The sequence below is a fragment of the Lytechinus variegatus genome, chromosome 11 (assembly GCF_018143015.1).
Source record: "Lytechinus variegatus isolate NC3 chromosome 11, Lvar_3.0, whole genome shotgun sequence".
NCBI lineage: Eukaryota > Metazoa > Echinodermata > Echinoidea > Temnopleuroida > Toxopneustidae > Lytechinus > Lytechinus variegatus.
In genome coordinates, this window is record NC_054750.1 from 14,137,696 (window position 1) to 14,152,490 (window position 14,795).

General features: G+C 37.6%; 2 protein-coding genes and 1 long non-coding RNA gene across 7 annotated transcripts in view; 2 read left to right on the forward strand and 1 right to left on the reverse strand.

Moving 5' to 3' along the window:
* The first annotated feature begins 319 nt into the window (after positions 1 to 319).
* Positions 320 to 2,022, forward strand: LOC121424375. Its single transcript, XR_005971366.1, has 2 exons — positions 320 to 1,254; positions 1,439 to 2,022. It is a non-coding gene; the product is annotated as an uncharacterized LOC121424375 (long non-coding RNA).
* A 1,837-nt stretch (positions 2,023 to 3,859) lies between these two features.
* Positions 3,860 to 11,374, reverse strand: LOC121424376 (zinc finger protein AEBP2-like). 5 transcript variants are annotated; one of them, XM_041620037.1, is made up of 6 exons: positions 11,273 to 11,374; positions 8,521 to 8,595; positions 6,596 to 7,109; positions 5,764 to 5,888; positions 4,963 to 5,030; positions 3,860 to 4,346 (listed from the first exon to the last, which is right to left on the reverse strand). In XM_041620037.1, exons 2-6 carry the CDS (start codon positions 8,572 to 8,574, stop codon positions 4,199 to 4,201), a joined length of 909 nt encoding a protein of 302 aa, XP_041475971.1. In that variant the 5' UTR covers positions 8,575 to 8,595; positions 11,273 to 11,374; the 3' UTR covers positions 3,860 to 4,198. The 5 variants fall into 5 exon arrangements, with proteins under 5 accessions (XP_041475971.1, XP_041475973.1, XP_041475972.1 ...); XM_041620039.1 differs by having other exon boundaries at positions 8,521 to 8,632; positions 11,269 to 11,340; XM_041620038.1 differs by lacking the exon at positions 11,273 to 11,374 and adding an exon at positions 10,677 to 10,856.
* Positions 11,375 to 12,934: 1,560 nt separating this feature from the next.
* The window catches only part of LOC121423672 (FRAS1-related extracellular matrix protein 1-like), a 29,552-nt gene continuing 27,691 nt past the window's right edge, over positions 12,935 to 14,795 (forward strand). The window contains exon 1 of the mRNA XM_041619096.1: positions 12,935 to 13,055. The gene's annotated coding sequence lies outside the window, so the exon portion shown is untranslated. The remainder of the gene's footprint in view (positions 13,056 to 14,795) is intronic.

Consider the following 14,795-nt stretch of genomic DNA (forward strand, 5'->3'; position numbering starts at 1 on the left):
TTTGCATTTTCCGCCAATTGAAATTAGGCCTATTGAAATAAAACAGATACATTTGAACATTCTGTAACACTTTGCCTACCAAATTAACATTTACACCCCAGGTAGGCACATCCGTTACCTTCTTTTGAGCCAGCTGGATCTGAGGACATAACTGAATGTAAAAAAGTTTATTTCAGACATCTCCAGCAAGTTTCTTATTTAAAGTGGGTTTATATAATTTCATACTTCATTTAATACGTGTTTCTCCACACTTTTCACAAGCATGATGATTAACAGAAAGAATAAAGTTCTGGTGTGTGGGGATGGGGGAGGGGCAAATTGGCATTTGATGAAGTGTTTTGGGCAAAAAAACAAGTTGAAAAGGTAAAAGATATCTTCAAATCATTCTTCTTCGCTAAAGTCCATGTGCTCTTCATGATTAACGTTTAATTTAATCCATAAATTATTTCCAATTTCTGCACAAATTATTTTTCACGAATTTTTCAAAAGTGGTGCTCACTCAAGCAGAAAGATTTTTCAACAGTTATACCATCGTTCGATTAAAGAGACCTGTACCAATGTATAAATGTGGAAAAAGCTTCAGGATATTACAAATATATAATTTCATAGGATAATTTAAAAGTGTAATTTTTTTTGGATACACACACTAAAGGGTTAATTGGGCATGGTAATTAATTGCAAATCTATGCACAATAACCTTGACAACATCCATAAGATTTCACGATAGCCTTCAGTGGAATGAAAACCGGTCAAGGATTTGTTTTTTTATAAAAAATAACACATTGGCTTGGGGCAATTGTGCCCCCCCAAATTATCAAAAGTCTTGGAAAATGGCCCTTCACTTTAATGTAAAACCTTATCAAATGTTGCAGATTTTGGTGGTAGATTATGAATAGCAGCCCCTGAAAAAAAGAAACTGTTTGACTGGTTTTCCCTCATTGCTTGAGTCACATCATTGGGTTCATTGATCTCTGTAAATTCAACGCTGAACTTAACTGGTTCACCAGAGTGTGTAACAACCAAGAACTTGAAACCAATCATTGCATCATGTTTGAAATTGCATAGCGCCCTCGCAGAGTATAAACAGTCCATCGAATGGTGGCCTCCATTGTTGGAGATATTTTGAATTTGAAAGTGAGGGGTTGCAAAATGCTATTCCCCCTCCAATTCGTTGATCAATTAAATGTGGTTTGGAATTCAATTTTATTTGCATAGAATTTAAAGCAAAGACAATGAAGAATGACATATATCCGGGTGGGTGTTTCATAAAGCTGTTCGTAAGTTAAGAGCGACTTTAAGAACGACTGGTGATGCTTTCTTGTGGTAAATGACATACAACCAAAATGTTCATTGGCGATGGTTTACGCGTAAGAAAGGATCACCAGTCGTTCTTAAAGTCGCTCTTAACTTAAGAACAGCTTTATGAAACACCCACCAGGATGCAAGGGGGAATATATTTCAGTTATACAACATAATCCTAAAATATCATACAAATATGCCATTTGCTACAATTCAAATTAAGTATTTTGCCTTTCATGAAATAAAATCATATCAGTACAAAAAAAATAGTAAATTGCAAGTATAATGAATATAAAAATTGCAAATGCCTGTAAGTCAATGGTACTGTTTTTTTTCTAAAAAAAGGTAACACCAACAAATGTGAGATGAAACCAGATTTGCACATAAAACAAAGAAAGATGTTATATGAGATTGATCACATCCATCAAGTAGTAGCTTGAGATGTGCTTTAAGACCTTGTCTCCTGGAAGTTGATCATATCTTTAGTATTAAGGCCTTAGGAATGATCCATGGGCTAGACATACGTTCTAGGAAACGGCAAGAATGTATTTGACAAAACTTTGGGTTTCTGAGGTTCTTTTCAGGTCCAAAGAGAGAATTCATGGTGTAACATGAAACCTCTGCATTGATTAATTCTTTGCTAAGGGAACCTTTATACTAGCAGTTCCATACAGTAAACCAAGAAATCCATTTTCAATTCTCATTCTCTCATGTGGGATACAGTCCAAAAATTCCTTATCACAATCATCATTTTCTCCCCCCTCTTCTTTGTCTCTATTATATAAATAGTGTACATACATCTATTGTACATCATACTGGATTATATGTACAACAAACATGAAATCATCCCCAGAGCAGGTTTAATTTTACCTAGGCCAAGGTGAAATAGGCATGCATTATTTGGAGTTCATATAGTCCAGTAATATTGTGTGATAGAACCTTCAATATTTATTATTATACCCCTTACTTAAGATTGTTGTATTGAGAGTGAGCTGAAGGAGAAAAAGAATAGTTTTACTACGATAAACGTTTGCCGTGAAATAGTTCTTTTTCCTTTCTGACGTCACGCATAGTCCATTTTTTCCCTAGGGAAAAAGTGAACTACACTTTTTTTTGACCCCCCTCCTACCTCGCGATACGCGAGCTGTGTGGCGCGATGCGAGCAGAGCGCTGCTCAGCCAGACGGTACCCTCCACTGCATGCCACGGGAAACTTTCGCGAGCTGCACTAACCAGGTGCGCTCGCTGAACAGACGATCCATCCGGCAAGACTTATCATTTTCTCAACTTCTCAACGATTGTTCTATATCAACTTATTAAAAATCGTTTTGCTGTAAAATGGTATGAGTGGAAGGGATATAAAACAAATATACAATGACCCATTCTCGGAACCCGCTAAAACTATTCGCAATCAGGAACATCACAAAGTTCTATTCTCCCTCAGGCCGATGGCCCTCGGGAAAATTACTATGTGATGTTCCTTCGATGAGAATAGTTTTAGCCAGATCCTCGAGTGTCATTGTATATAGTAAATTGTGCAACGTCTATTTAGATTGTTGTACGCGAGCAAATGGGAGACTCAATGACAAACATTCGTACCGTTGCACACGTACCATCCAAAATGTACCGTCCATAATGTACCTTGAACGGTCTGGAAAAGGTGACGTCACTTATAAAAATCAAGATTCAACGAATTGCACAGTTGCATGCGCTTAGTAAATGCAGACCCCGGTGGGGTCACTCAATATGACTTGGGGACCGCATGACCGTTACCAAAATCGCGGGAAAAGGGGTCAATTTCATGGAACGTCCGCGGACAGAACACTCCTCGAAGTAGTGAAAATAGGGGTGCTCACCAGGTGCTTACCGTCCTCGATCTGATGGAAATAGGGGTCAGGAAAAAGGGGAGAAACACGATCACGGGAAGTAAAATCCGTCGCCGAGTCGCCGATGCACCGGCCGCAAAGGGCGCGCTCATATCAATGTCATCATTATGAGAACAAAATGGAGAACAAGGTTTCGATATAAAGAGGTAATTTCTCTGGTCCCAAAGACCTCATTATAACAAGGTTCAACTGTATTTGGTCATGGTCTGACAAAATGCTCCTAACTGATCATGCTCTGTATCTTTATGTGGACAACTCTACATTTATTTTTACAAAGAAGTCTACTTTTCTTCATTTTCAAGAAAAATAAAAGTTCTTTTGGATTATTGTATCAGTATGACATGGCTCTTGGTCATCTATAAGGACTGAGCACTCTGATTCCTGTGTTGCAATTTCCTCTAATGAGGAAAGGGTATAAATGCCCTGTCCTTGAAATATGGTAAATAGGGGTAAATTTGCGAAATGGGCAAAAGTGTCCTTACAATCTTATAATTAGGGGTGTTCAAGGTACCATTTTACCGCAATTTTGTCCTTGTTTTGCATGAAAATGGGGTAAATTTCACAAAATGTCCTTGAAAATGACTGCAATAGGGGGTTACTTGCATTTGTGGTAACGGTCATACGCGTCCCCCTCTGAGGGTGAGTGACCACACTGGGATGCAGATGCGAAGGGCTTACTGGCTAAATGTGCATTGCCATTAATCAATATATTCCCCATTCATTTAACACAGGTTTTACCCTCCAAAAATCTAAAGTTATATTGTACGTATGTACAATAACAATTTTTGAAGGGAGGTCACATGGTACCAATCTAGCCAATCACAGCTCGTGTTTTACTACCACTATTTACTAAAAAGGTATGTTAAGTAATTCAGGTCCTATGCTGTAGAGGAGTTGGTGAGAGAGACTCCTACAGAGAGACTCTATGTATGTAAGTTCCAGAAATTGTGGAATCTCCTCTCAATCCTAATTCTCACATGGGGGGATGCAGTCCATGATTCCTGATCACAATCATCATTTTCTCCTCTGTTTCCTTCGTTTCCTTGGTGTAAGTATTCCAAATCCTATAGTTTGGAGGGACTCATGGGACAGGCTGCTCATCGGGATGGAGCACTCCTTGTGTTCCTTTTGATCCGACTCTTTAACCCACGAGTCTGGGATACTGTATACCAAGAAAATGGAATTAGGACATTCAGATTTGCTTCACTGAATCAGGTGATTGAATGATAAACTAGCCCTTACAAGGCTGAGGAAATCATTGTACACAAAAAGCCCTCTTTAAGGAACGTTTTGAATTAGCAGAACAAAATCTATAGAATATTCTATATCATGATTACAACCCCCCCCAAAAAAAGGTAATAAAAAGAATGAATAAAATGAAACAAAATATAATTGAAATACATAACAAAAAAAGACAACATAAAATATTTATGATAATTCAAAAATAATAAAATAATAATTGTGATTTTTTTTTTTTTTTTTGGGGGGGGTTATATTGCTACACAGTGGAACTGTACTGTATTTTTTTTCTGATCACTCTACCCAGTGTTTACATGATTGTGATGTTGTATCAAATGTAAAATTATACTTTATGGAAGATTTAGCACTTAACATATTGGTCATGGGAGCATTGCAGGAAGAACATCGCCAGTCATCTTTACTGAAGAATTTGCTCTATGCCAATCAGATGCAAGGATTTCAATAGCTTATAACATCTATTGGTGAAAAGCACCGACAACACTATTCATGAAAACGGTCCTATATCTACTGTAACTTACACATCAGTTGGTGACCAACGAAGAAGGACCATGGAATCTCCATTTTCATCTGTTCTCCTACAAACAACCTGAAAATAAAAGAAGAATTTGCCAAAACTGTGTCAGATTTAAATCTCTTGGTAGTCCAAAATCACAGATGAAATGTTCAAACCACAATTTATGCCTTCGTGTACATGCAAAAGATAAAATGAAGCTAGATATTTTCCCCTTCCCATCAAAAAGATTGCTTTCTGAGTTTTTCAATGTCTGCGGGGGAAACTTTTCACTATGAAAGTCACACTTTCCATTCAACCTTGACTGATGGGTGGTATGTTCAACAAGTACCACATTTTTTCATTCCACTTTTTACATTACACACTTTTCTTTTTTCTTTTTTGCTTCAGAGGATCCAGTAATTTTTTTTAAAAGTCAGTAAGCTGATGACTCTACTCAACACAAGCCATCTATCAATAACAATTTACAGGATGAAAACTTGTCTGTCTTCCACATAGTTGTTTTAAGTCTTTGAATAAGTTGGGTTCAAATCAATGGTTTGGATCAACAAGAAGACTGTACCTCAAAGCCATTGGCTGCAATTTGATTCCAAACTGGACTGTTCTCAGACCACAACACTTGCGGGGGAGGCAAAATTTAGTATATGCAGCATTGCTCTGAAATTTAGTATATGCAGCATTGCTCTGAACTTCAAATAACATGATTTCACTCCTTTAAATGGTATTGCAGAATGCAATTTGTTAAAAAGTTATGTCACAATCGGACTGTATCATGTGGCAGGCTTCACACCACAAAAGATCAACTTACAGAGCTTTTAAAGATGATAGAACTTCCACTGCCTTCTGTGTCTATCTTTGTTTTCATATTGAGTTCTACAAGTCGATGACGTACTGCCTCGGCCATGCGTGTATCAAAGAAATCATCTGTCTTCACTGAAATCAAAATTCAGGAGGAAATTGCAAATACATGTAGTTCCATTTGAATAAAGCTGGTCAGTAAAGAAGACTAGTAAATCATTCAAGAGATAAGTATCCATCTTTTCGTAATTCTGAACAAAATGAACATATATCGGAATGTGGCAAAATAATCTCTAATGCAGAAATTTAAAAATCACACAAAATACTTTAAGAAAGAGAAAAATTAATGTAGCATCAAATCTGAGAGGCACAAGCGCTACATGTGTTTAGTGATCTGTAAGTCATTAAATTTTTTTTTAACATTCTATTGACAAGTAACGTGACCAAATCACATTGACAAATCAATTGTCTCTCCAAATACCGTAATTGGTCCATTCTTCTCAAAGCTGTCATTGCTGGTGTTTGAAATCCTTATATCTCAACATTTATCAATTTTGATGGCAGCTCAGATAAAGCTGTATTAAGGAAATATGGCAATGGAGGCAACCTCATATTGTCTGAAGAGAACTCTTAATAGGCAAAAGAAGGTTACTACTTTTGCCAAAACTCTAAAAATAAGCTTTTTTTGAGCTGTTCTCATTTTTTGTTGTTGTTGAAATTTTGAGATAACAAGGCTTTAACATCCCAGTACCATTAAGAGCACATTATTGTCATCATCACTGAAGGCTTTACAATGATGACTTGTACATATGGCAAATGTTATATTCAAATAATTCCCTTACCCATGGACAACCTTCTCCTGATCCTCATCCTTTTCTTCTTGAGGGCTTTTCCTGGACTCTCATCTTTGCTCTTTGGAGTCTTCTGTTGCGAGTTCTGCTTCTCGGCATTGAGATGTGACTGACAGTGTCTCATCAAGCCTTTCTCTGTCCTATAACTCTGGTTACACCCCGCGAAGACACAGCGGAACGGCTTATCCCCGCAGTGGGTCAACACGTGCTTAGGGAGCCAGGTCGCCGACATGGACGGCGTGTTGTAGACCTTGCAGCCGTCCCACAAGCATACAAACTTCTTCCCGCCTTTCTTGATCTGCTTCTGTGCATGCTCAGACCGAACGTGGTCGGCCAGGTCGGCGCTGGTCTCTGCCTCCTCCCCGCAGGATTCCCAGCGGCAGATGTATTCCACCTTGGGTTTGGTCGGTGTGGGTGTGGTGGTAGGCGTGGTGCAACCACTGGGTTGGCTACTTGCACAGTCACTGCTGCTACCGGTACTGGTACTCATGTGAAACAGCGGAGGCTAAAAGGACAACAATGATATATAATCACATTAAGTGTATTCTTCCCTGTTCCGAAAAGTCTTGTCTTGTTTATTGGTATTTAATAACAACAAAGAGGAGGAAGAACGCAAGAGAGCAAACATTTGATTGACTTGTAGAAAAATTCTTGCTAAGGGTAAGAGATACCTAGTCTACATGTATTTTATTTGTACAATGGGGTAAAAAAAAAAACCCATATAATTTGAACATCTTGAATCAACATTAGGATCAAACATTCATTAACATTACAGTAGTTGATTTCTCAAACAAGTGGAATGCCTCTGGCAGTCTTGCCTGCATTACGCTATTCAATATACATGTAGCAGCAGTGCTGACTTTGAAAACAGCTATTGAATAATTATTCATATAAGAAAACATTCATATGATAATAAAATACTATGTTCTTGTTCATTGACCCAAAATGACATTTGACCATGATCATGTGATCTAAGATGTGTGCAAAACAATCATTTATACTTGATTAACTATATGTCTGTTTCATATACTAGATCCCTAAAATTTCCAAATTATGATGTCAATTCAACAAATACCCCCAACATGACCAAAGTTCATTGACCTTAAATGACCTTTGCCCTTGGTCATGTGACCTGTTGATGCCGTCGCCGTCAGAAAAGCGGCACCTATAGTCTTGCTGTGCTATGCAGGCGAGACAAAAATTAAACATTGCTTATTAAGATTACATAAAAAATACAAAGGGCAGACAGTCTTTGTTTCTTCAAATATTTCAGAACAAATGGAATCATATGTAAGTACATGTATATTGGATAGCAAATGCACTATTTTGTTGATTAAAAGATAAACTTCATTTCTGTTAATGAGATTGAATTAAACACATAAAAATACTACCTTCGAATGATTGCAAAATACTGATTATAGTGCACCAAAGAATTAGCATACTACTAGTATATGTTTCAAGATTTAAGGATTCAAAAAATGACTAGAAAGTCACTCAAGACTGATGACATCAAAAACAATGAACATACAAATGAAGCAATGAATGAATGAATTTTTGTGATTAGATTCTTTAGGTAACATGAAACAAAAAAAAACTTTCTTTTATATTTAAGTTAATATCAAAATGAATCATCAATCATCACAATATTTACAAGATTAAAAAGATATAAAAAAAAACAGATAATAAATAAGAAAAGATAAAACTTTCAGGGATGTGACTCAGAGATGGGAAAGAGACTGACTTTCGAAAAGAAGGGGAAAACACAACCAGACCACATGGGCATAAGAAAACAGGAGTAGGAGAGGACAAGCAGCTGAGAGACCCCCTCCTCCTCAAACATGAAAATAACTTAAAATGATTGTTTTCATCTTTCCCACAAGTCAAGAGTAGGTTTCCTTTAATGATGATCTACTTACATGGTTAGTATCAGGCCACTCCTTCCTTGAAGGTTTATCTCGTTCCTCATCCATCTGTGTTGATACCACCTACACCTGCATCCAAGACAAGTGTAAATAGCTATTAAAGAGTCTGTAGATACAATTCATATATAAATAATAATTCATCTTTCTATAAGACAATTGTGATCAATCCCCTGATATTGGTCATTGAATGTAATGAAGATGTCACTGCCCTTTAGAATAGGATTGTATATAGACCTACTATTTTGTTTTCTTCAAAAAATAAAGATGCAATTTACTGCAGAGCATTTGAAATCAGATTTCTCTTTCTGCATAGCACAATCTCTACAATATTTTCCTTTATTTAGAAAAACAAGGTAAAAGCGATTTTGTGTCTCGCCCACTTATGAAAATAACCAGAAATATCATGATTTGCGAGGGCACGCAACAGAATTGTATCGAAAGTTCATTGTGAAATTACTGGGATGGAATAACACTTGTCATAAGAGTCTTGCACTTAAACTTTAATATTGACCTCAAAATGAACTTTGACCATACCATGTGACCTCCAAACACAATAACATGCAGGTCCCTATGCCTATGTACATCTACCATCCAAATTTGGTTGAAAAGTTAGGCGTCATTAGAGTCTTGCATGTAAACTTTAACGTTGACCTGAAAATGACCTTTGATATTACCATGTGACCTTCGACTACAGCATAACATGCAGGTCCCCCAAGTCCATATACCATCCAAGTTTGGTTGAAAAGTGACTTACGGTTGCAGAGTTATGTGTCATAAGAGAGTCTTGCATGAAAACTTTAATGTTGACCTGAAAATGACCTTTGACCTTACCATGTGACCTTCGACTGCGGCATAACATGCAGGTCCCATATGTACATCTACCATCCAAATTTGGTTGAAAAGTGATTTATGGTTGCAAAGTTAGGTGTCATTAGAGTCTTGCATGTAAACTTTAACGTTGACCTGAAAATGACCTTTGATCTTACCATGTGACCTTCGACTACAGCATAACACGCAGGTCTCCCAAGTCCATCTACCATCCAAGTTTGGTTAAAAAGTGACTTACGGTTGAGGAGTTATGTGTCATTAGGTTTGTGACGGACGGACGACATTTGGATCCCGCAGTCTCGCCTTCACCTCTGGTGGGCGAGAAAAAAAATATGCACCAGGAATAACCTTTTGGCTGACATATCTTTTAAAGGGGAATCCAGCCTTGGCCATAAAATGTTGTGTTGGGAAGGAGAAAAATAAATTAAACAGAATGGTGAAAGTTTGAAAGAAATCGGACAAGCAACATATAGCTGCTTTAAAATTGAGATCACTAATAGTATGTAGATTTTAAATTGGCAACTGGGTAAGTAAATTATGACAAGGGGTAAGGACAACTTTACTATAAGCCACGTACTTTATTATCAGGGACTTGTGGTTTTTCTCCTAAGTACCCAATCTCCTGGGGCAGGTACATGTAGTATATTGTTTAATGTCCTCATGAAAGAAAAATATACTTTGAAATACAATTTTGGGAAAAATTACATTTTAGCCATAATATTTATTAGAGTACACAGAAGAGTAGTCCTTGCCTTTAATACATCACTATGACATCCCATATGCAGACAATTTGAAGTCTCCATGAGTATTGTGATTGCCAATATTTACAACTTTTGAAAATTCATAACTTTCTTGTTGTTTGTCCAATATTGTTCAAACTTTCACCTATCAATTTGTCTGATTTTTCTTTTTCTTGTAAAAACAAGTTATTGGGTTGGATTCCCCTTTAACGTTCAGAGTCGAGTCAGACTCAGAGCCAAAAAAGCGATGATGTCTGACCGAGAATATTAAGAGTTTGGGAAAATATTCCACGAATCAGTAGAATATCTTTCCAAACTCTTAGAATATTTCTGGTATTTTCTGAGCCATCCAATATAATGATATTTATGTTTGACCTGCGACCGATCGCATGCGATGTTTTGAAATCGGCCCTGAATAATACGTGTGAGGAATTAGATACTGGCCCAAAATCACCAATCTTGAGGATAACCAGAGGATGGACACGGATTGAAATACATAACGGGTGTAGAGTAAGAAATTATGAGCTTTTTCATGGTATTTTTTTTCTTGAATTTTTACAATAAATAACATTTTCATCCCACCTTTGTCAATCGAAATATGATCCGATTGAGCTCACCATCTCTGAAGTTCGGGTAGGTGGAGTGTAGTGTAGTGGTAGTGAAGTGCATGTTTGGACCTCATTGGTACTAGGAGTGGTGAAGTGGAGTAAAGCCTGCACGAACTTCGCTCGAGATAACTGAGAATTTGAACGATATGTTTATCTAACGTTGAGATAAAATTGAAAAGTGAAATACAGCTGTTCCTGATTGCCATATTTGGAAAAGTAGTTGGCATATTGTTTATTGACCTCGAAATGTGACTGAGAAATTTACCATGACATTTGTTTCTGGTGTAGAAATTCGCTTGAAGAATTCGGTCGGTGCGAATTGCATTAGCGCCGAGATTCGTTTTTGGTCACACACATACGGTACGGTACCAGTACGTGGGACCGTTGGTGGAGCGGGCGTTATGGACTGATCAGTGATACAGATTTGCTTATCAAACAAGTTAGGCTAGAGCTAGCTTTAGCTTTCTCATCACAGTGAATTCAATAAATAACGCGAAAAAAAGTATATCATAATCTAGCGAGCAAGATATTATAATAAATAAGCAATAGTTAGTTAAAATACTTACTCACACTGACCAAATTCACCCCTAAAAAAAGTACGACTTTCTTTGTTCACGTCTTGGGCTCCAATTGGCGACCATTAGCAAACAACTGAGATCGGACGAGGATAGCGACAGAAAAAGATGCATTATGTCTTTAAATAGGCATGACTGAAAGAAAAAGAGTAGTTTAATAATAATAATAATAACCAACATGCTTTTATCATAGCGCATATCACTGCCAAATGCGTCCCTATGGCTGTGCGCTTGATTGGATATTTGTTTGTTTTAACCCGTCGCAAACGAGACTTCTATATGATCCTGGCAAAGAAATTAAGACATCATATCACATGAGTAGTTTTCTATAAACATACTGCTTATCAAACGGTACATCTGTATTGTTTTTTGTTTTGTTTCATATGCGTTGGAACTCAAGAGAATGATTGCAACAAACAAATAATCACCGCCGTATCATGCCACCCCGGTGTGCCACCCTCAGTGCTCTTCCATCCGACTTCAAAAAGTGGTAAGAAGTAAATAGGTAAAAAAAAAATGGTAGAGGAAAAAAAAACTGGGGTAAAATTGACAGGAGTGAAAATGCCAGGGGTAAAAAATGGCAGAGATAAAAGTTGGCAGAGGATTTGACTGGATAAGTTTTGGAGATGTGAACCAGTGAAGTTCTTAAAGTTTGACGCTGATCGACCCACCAGATGATGATCCGGCCAACCTATAAAGAGGAGACAGAATTTGGAGCTGAATAAAGAGTCCTTGGACTGAGTTCATAAGAATCAAGTATGGACCTAATTACTTAAAAGTGTATCCTTGCGATATGTTGCGAGCCGAATCACGAGCTCAAATTTTTGGAAATTTCATGCTTTCAATAAGACATGAAAAATTAAATTTTAGAGCAGTTTTTGTCATCATGAAAAAAGGATGTGATTGAATCTAAGTGAAGAATTAATGCAAGCGCGAAGTGCGAGTTGAAATTTTTAATATACTGACCAAAAGGAGAACCTTTTAAAAACTGCATTTAGTGACTGCATGAATAAGATACAGTTACATATCTCACCAATCGAAAAATGCGAGCGCGAAGCGCAATCGAGCTGAAATTTTCTGATATTCTAACCGGAAAACTGGACATTCTAGGCATTTTAATTAACCAGGAACAGAATGACTCATACCTTAATAAACAGTGCGAGCACAAAACACGAGCCAAAAATGTGTAATATTCCAACCTGAAAACTGAACTTAATTCATTCACTCGTCTTCCTCCTCTTATATAAGTTTCTCCTTCTTTTTTCTCCTCTCTTTTCCCTTCTTTTTCTTTCTTTCTTTCCTCCTTTTTTTTTGCTCCGCTGGGGGGGGGAAGGCAGTGGGCCCCTCGGACCACTCCCCCCACCCCCAATATACCTATGATCATCCCACCAAATGAATATTCATTCAGATTGTTAAAATACTTTAACATTTCATGTTTAAGATCAGATTTTGATTAAATTTTCAGTATTTTACTCAGTGAATTTCACTTCTCAGCCCGGAGTATGTACACCTTTAATATGAATATCCCATTAAAAATCTAACTTGTTTGTTGATTTGAAGATACAGTAATGGATTTCTGTCAATTTTGGGTCATCTAACTATATTGCTCTTAATGGTCGCTCGAAAGTGCCCTCAACTTATGGAAAAACAACAAAGATTGACCCGGCTCAGCGCAGCTGCTGCTCTCGTGTACTACTGCACTGCACTGCCAGGCGGCCGGTGATTGTTATTGCAGGTACCGCGGCCGGTAGACGTCGACTCCAACGACTTATCCTGCCGTAAGTACGGTAGCTTTGATCTAAAGCAAGAGAATATTAATTTTCTACTAGCCTAACAATTACAAATTACATCTTCTATTTCGTGATAGTTGATACCTTAATTTTATTTTGAATTTATTAACAAAGCATAGATGGTATTCTAAATGTGTGTTTTTTTTTACTTCTCCGCCCGGCATCTTCGTCAGTCAGAGAGCTTGAAGTTGAGAGACAAGGGAAGGGGTGGGCGCGGGCGCGGACGGCGCAACAGATCGACGTCGATTCCCGAAGGGGCGGTGCCTTTGGTTTTTGCTTTTCTTGTCGATTTTCTTTGTAACGTTAGCAGTTGAAGAAAAATAAGATAATGCTGGGTTGAGATCTAATGTTAGAGGACTGAGTTAATCAGTGTTGTGTTTTTTATCACTTCTTTTTTTTTCTCTTTCTTTCAAACATCAGACCTTGTTAATCCTGTTCTTTGTTTTGTGTTGGGCCTATCATTCCAGAATTTATCGTATTTCTAATATGTAATTTAGCTTACCACCATTCAGGTTGAGTGGTGCATGGCAAAGTTGTGTACAAATATGGTGGCCTGCACTGCAGCTTATATTGTAACCTGAGCTGAATAAATGCTGATAAATGCATATGAGAATATAGACCAAAAGCTTCGGTCTCTGTTTTGTTGGTTGTTCAGCTGAACTCCATTGGCTTCGCTCACCAAATACAGAGACCGAAGTTCTAGCGTGATCTGTACAGGGGACTCAATGGCCATATGTTTATGTACTTAAGATCGGATAAAACGGGGAGGTGAATTTGCGCGACAGCCGAGGTAAGTCACTGTTTTTGTTCCTTTCAACTTCATTTTTCTCCGTTTTTTGGCATATAAATTTGCATTTTGGTGGCGTTAATTTTTAAAATTTTTATTCATTAAAGACAAAAATTGAAGAGCCCGGACGGGGGGATTTTGCATTGCAAGTCCCCTAATGGTGGCTGCACAATAGCGAGCCGTCTGTGTATGAGGAGAAATTTTTTAAAAAATGTTAAAAAACTCCTCGAAACAGACGGCTGCTAGCTGACTAATGAGAATATAGACAGGAATAACCGTCGTTTCTGGGGATTTATTCAACAATTTCTGACATTTTACTATAATCCCCATTCACCGACGGTAATGTGTTAGTGCGAGCCTGCATGTGTAATCTGGCCCGACAATTCGGAGGACGGGTTTTTTTGAACGAAGGCCCACTATTTTCGTTAAACTCTAATCTTTCTATTGATACTATGTACAATCTATAAAATATCGAAAATATACATAACCGATGAGTTATTCCACGGGTTAGACTATTCCTTATTTTTTAATTTTCTGCCGGAGAGGAAAATATGGCAGCCGTCAACGAGTTGTGCTTTTATCAAGGCTTTCCAATTAAATTTTCGATATCTTGGCCAATAAATGCGAGCAACAAGTTCAGAACGCACGCACATCAACACGTATAAGCGCAAAGCAGCGGCACAAATTGCGATAGGTAGCGACTGGTAAATACGTCTGTAAGGATGATGACTTCATCCAAGATGGCAACTTCCGTTGACCAACGAAAGAATCGAAGATGACGATGTTTCGATCATCATTTCAAAGGAATTAGCGGTAACTGCGGTCTAAGGTACAATATTTCTGAATTTTAAACATTTTTTCGTAAATATGGATGTGATTTCTTTTTCATAATGTGACATTTTATGTACAAAAAAAGCTATCGGAAAATCGGGTTTCCGCTG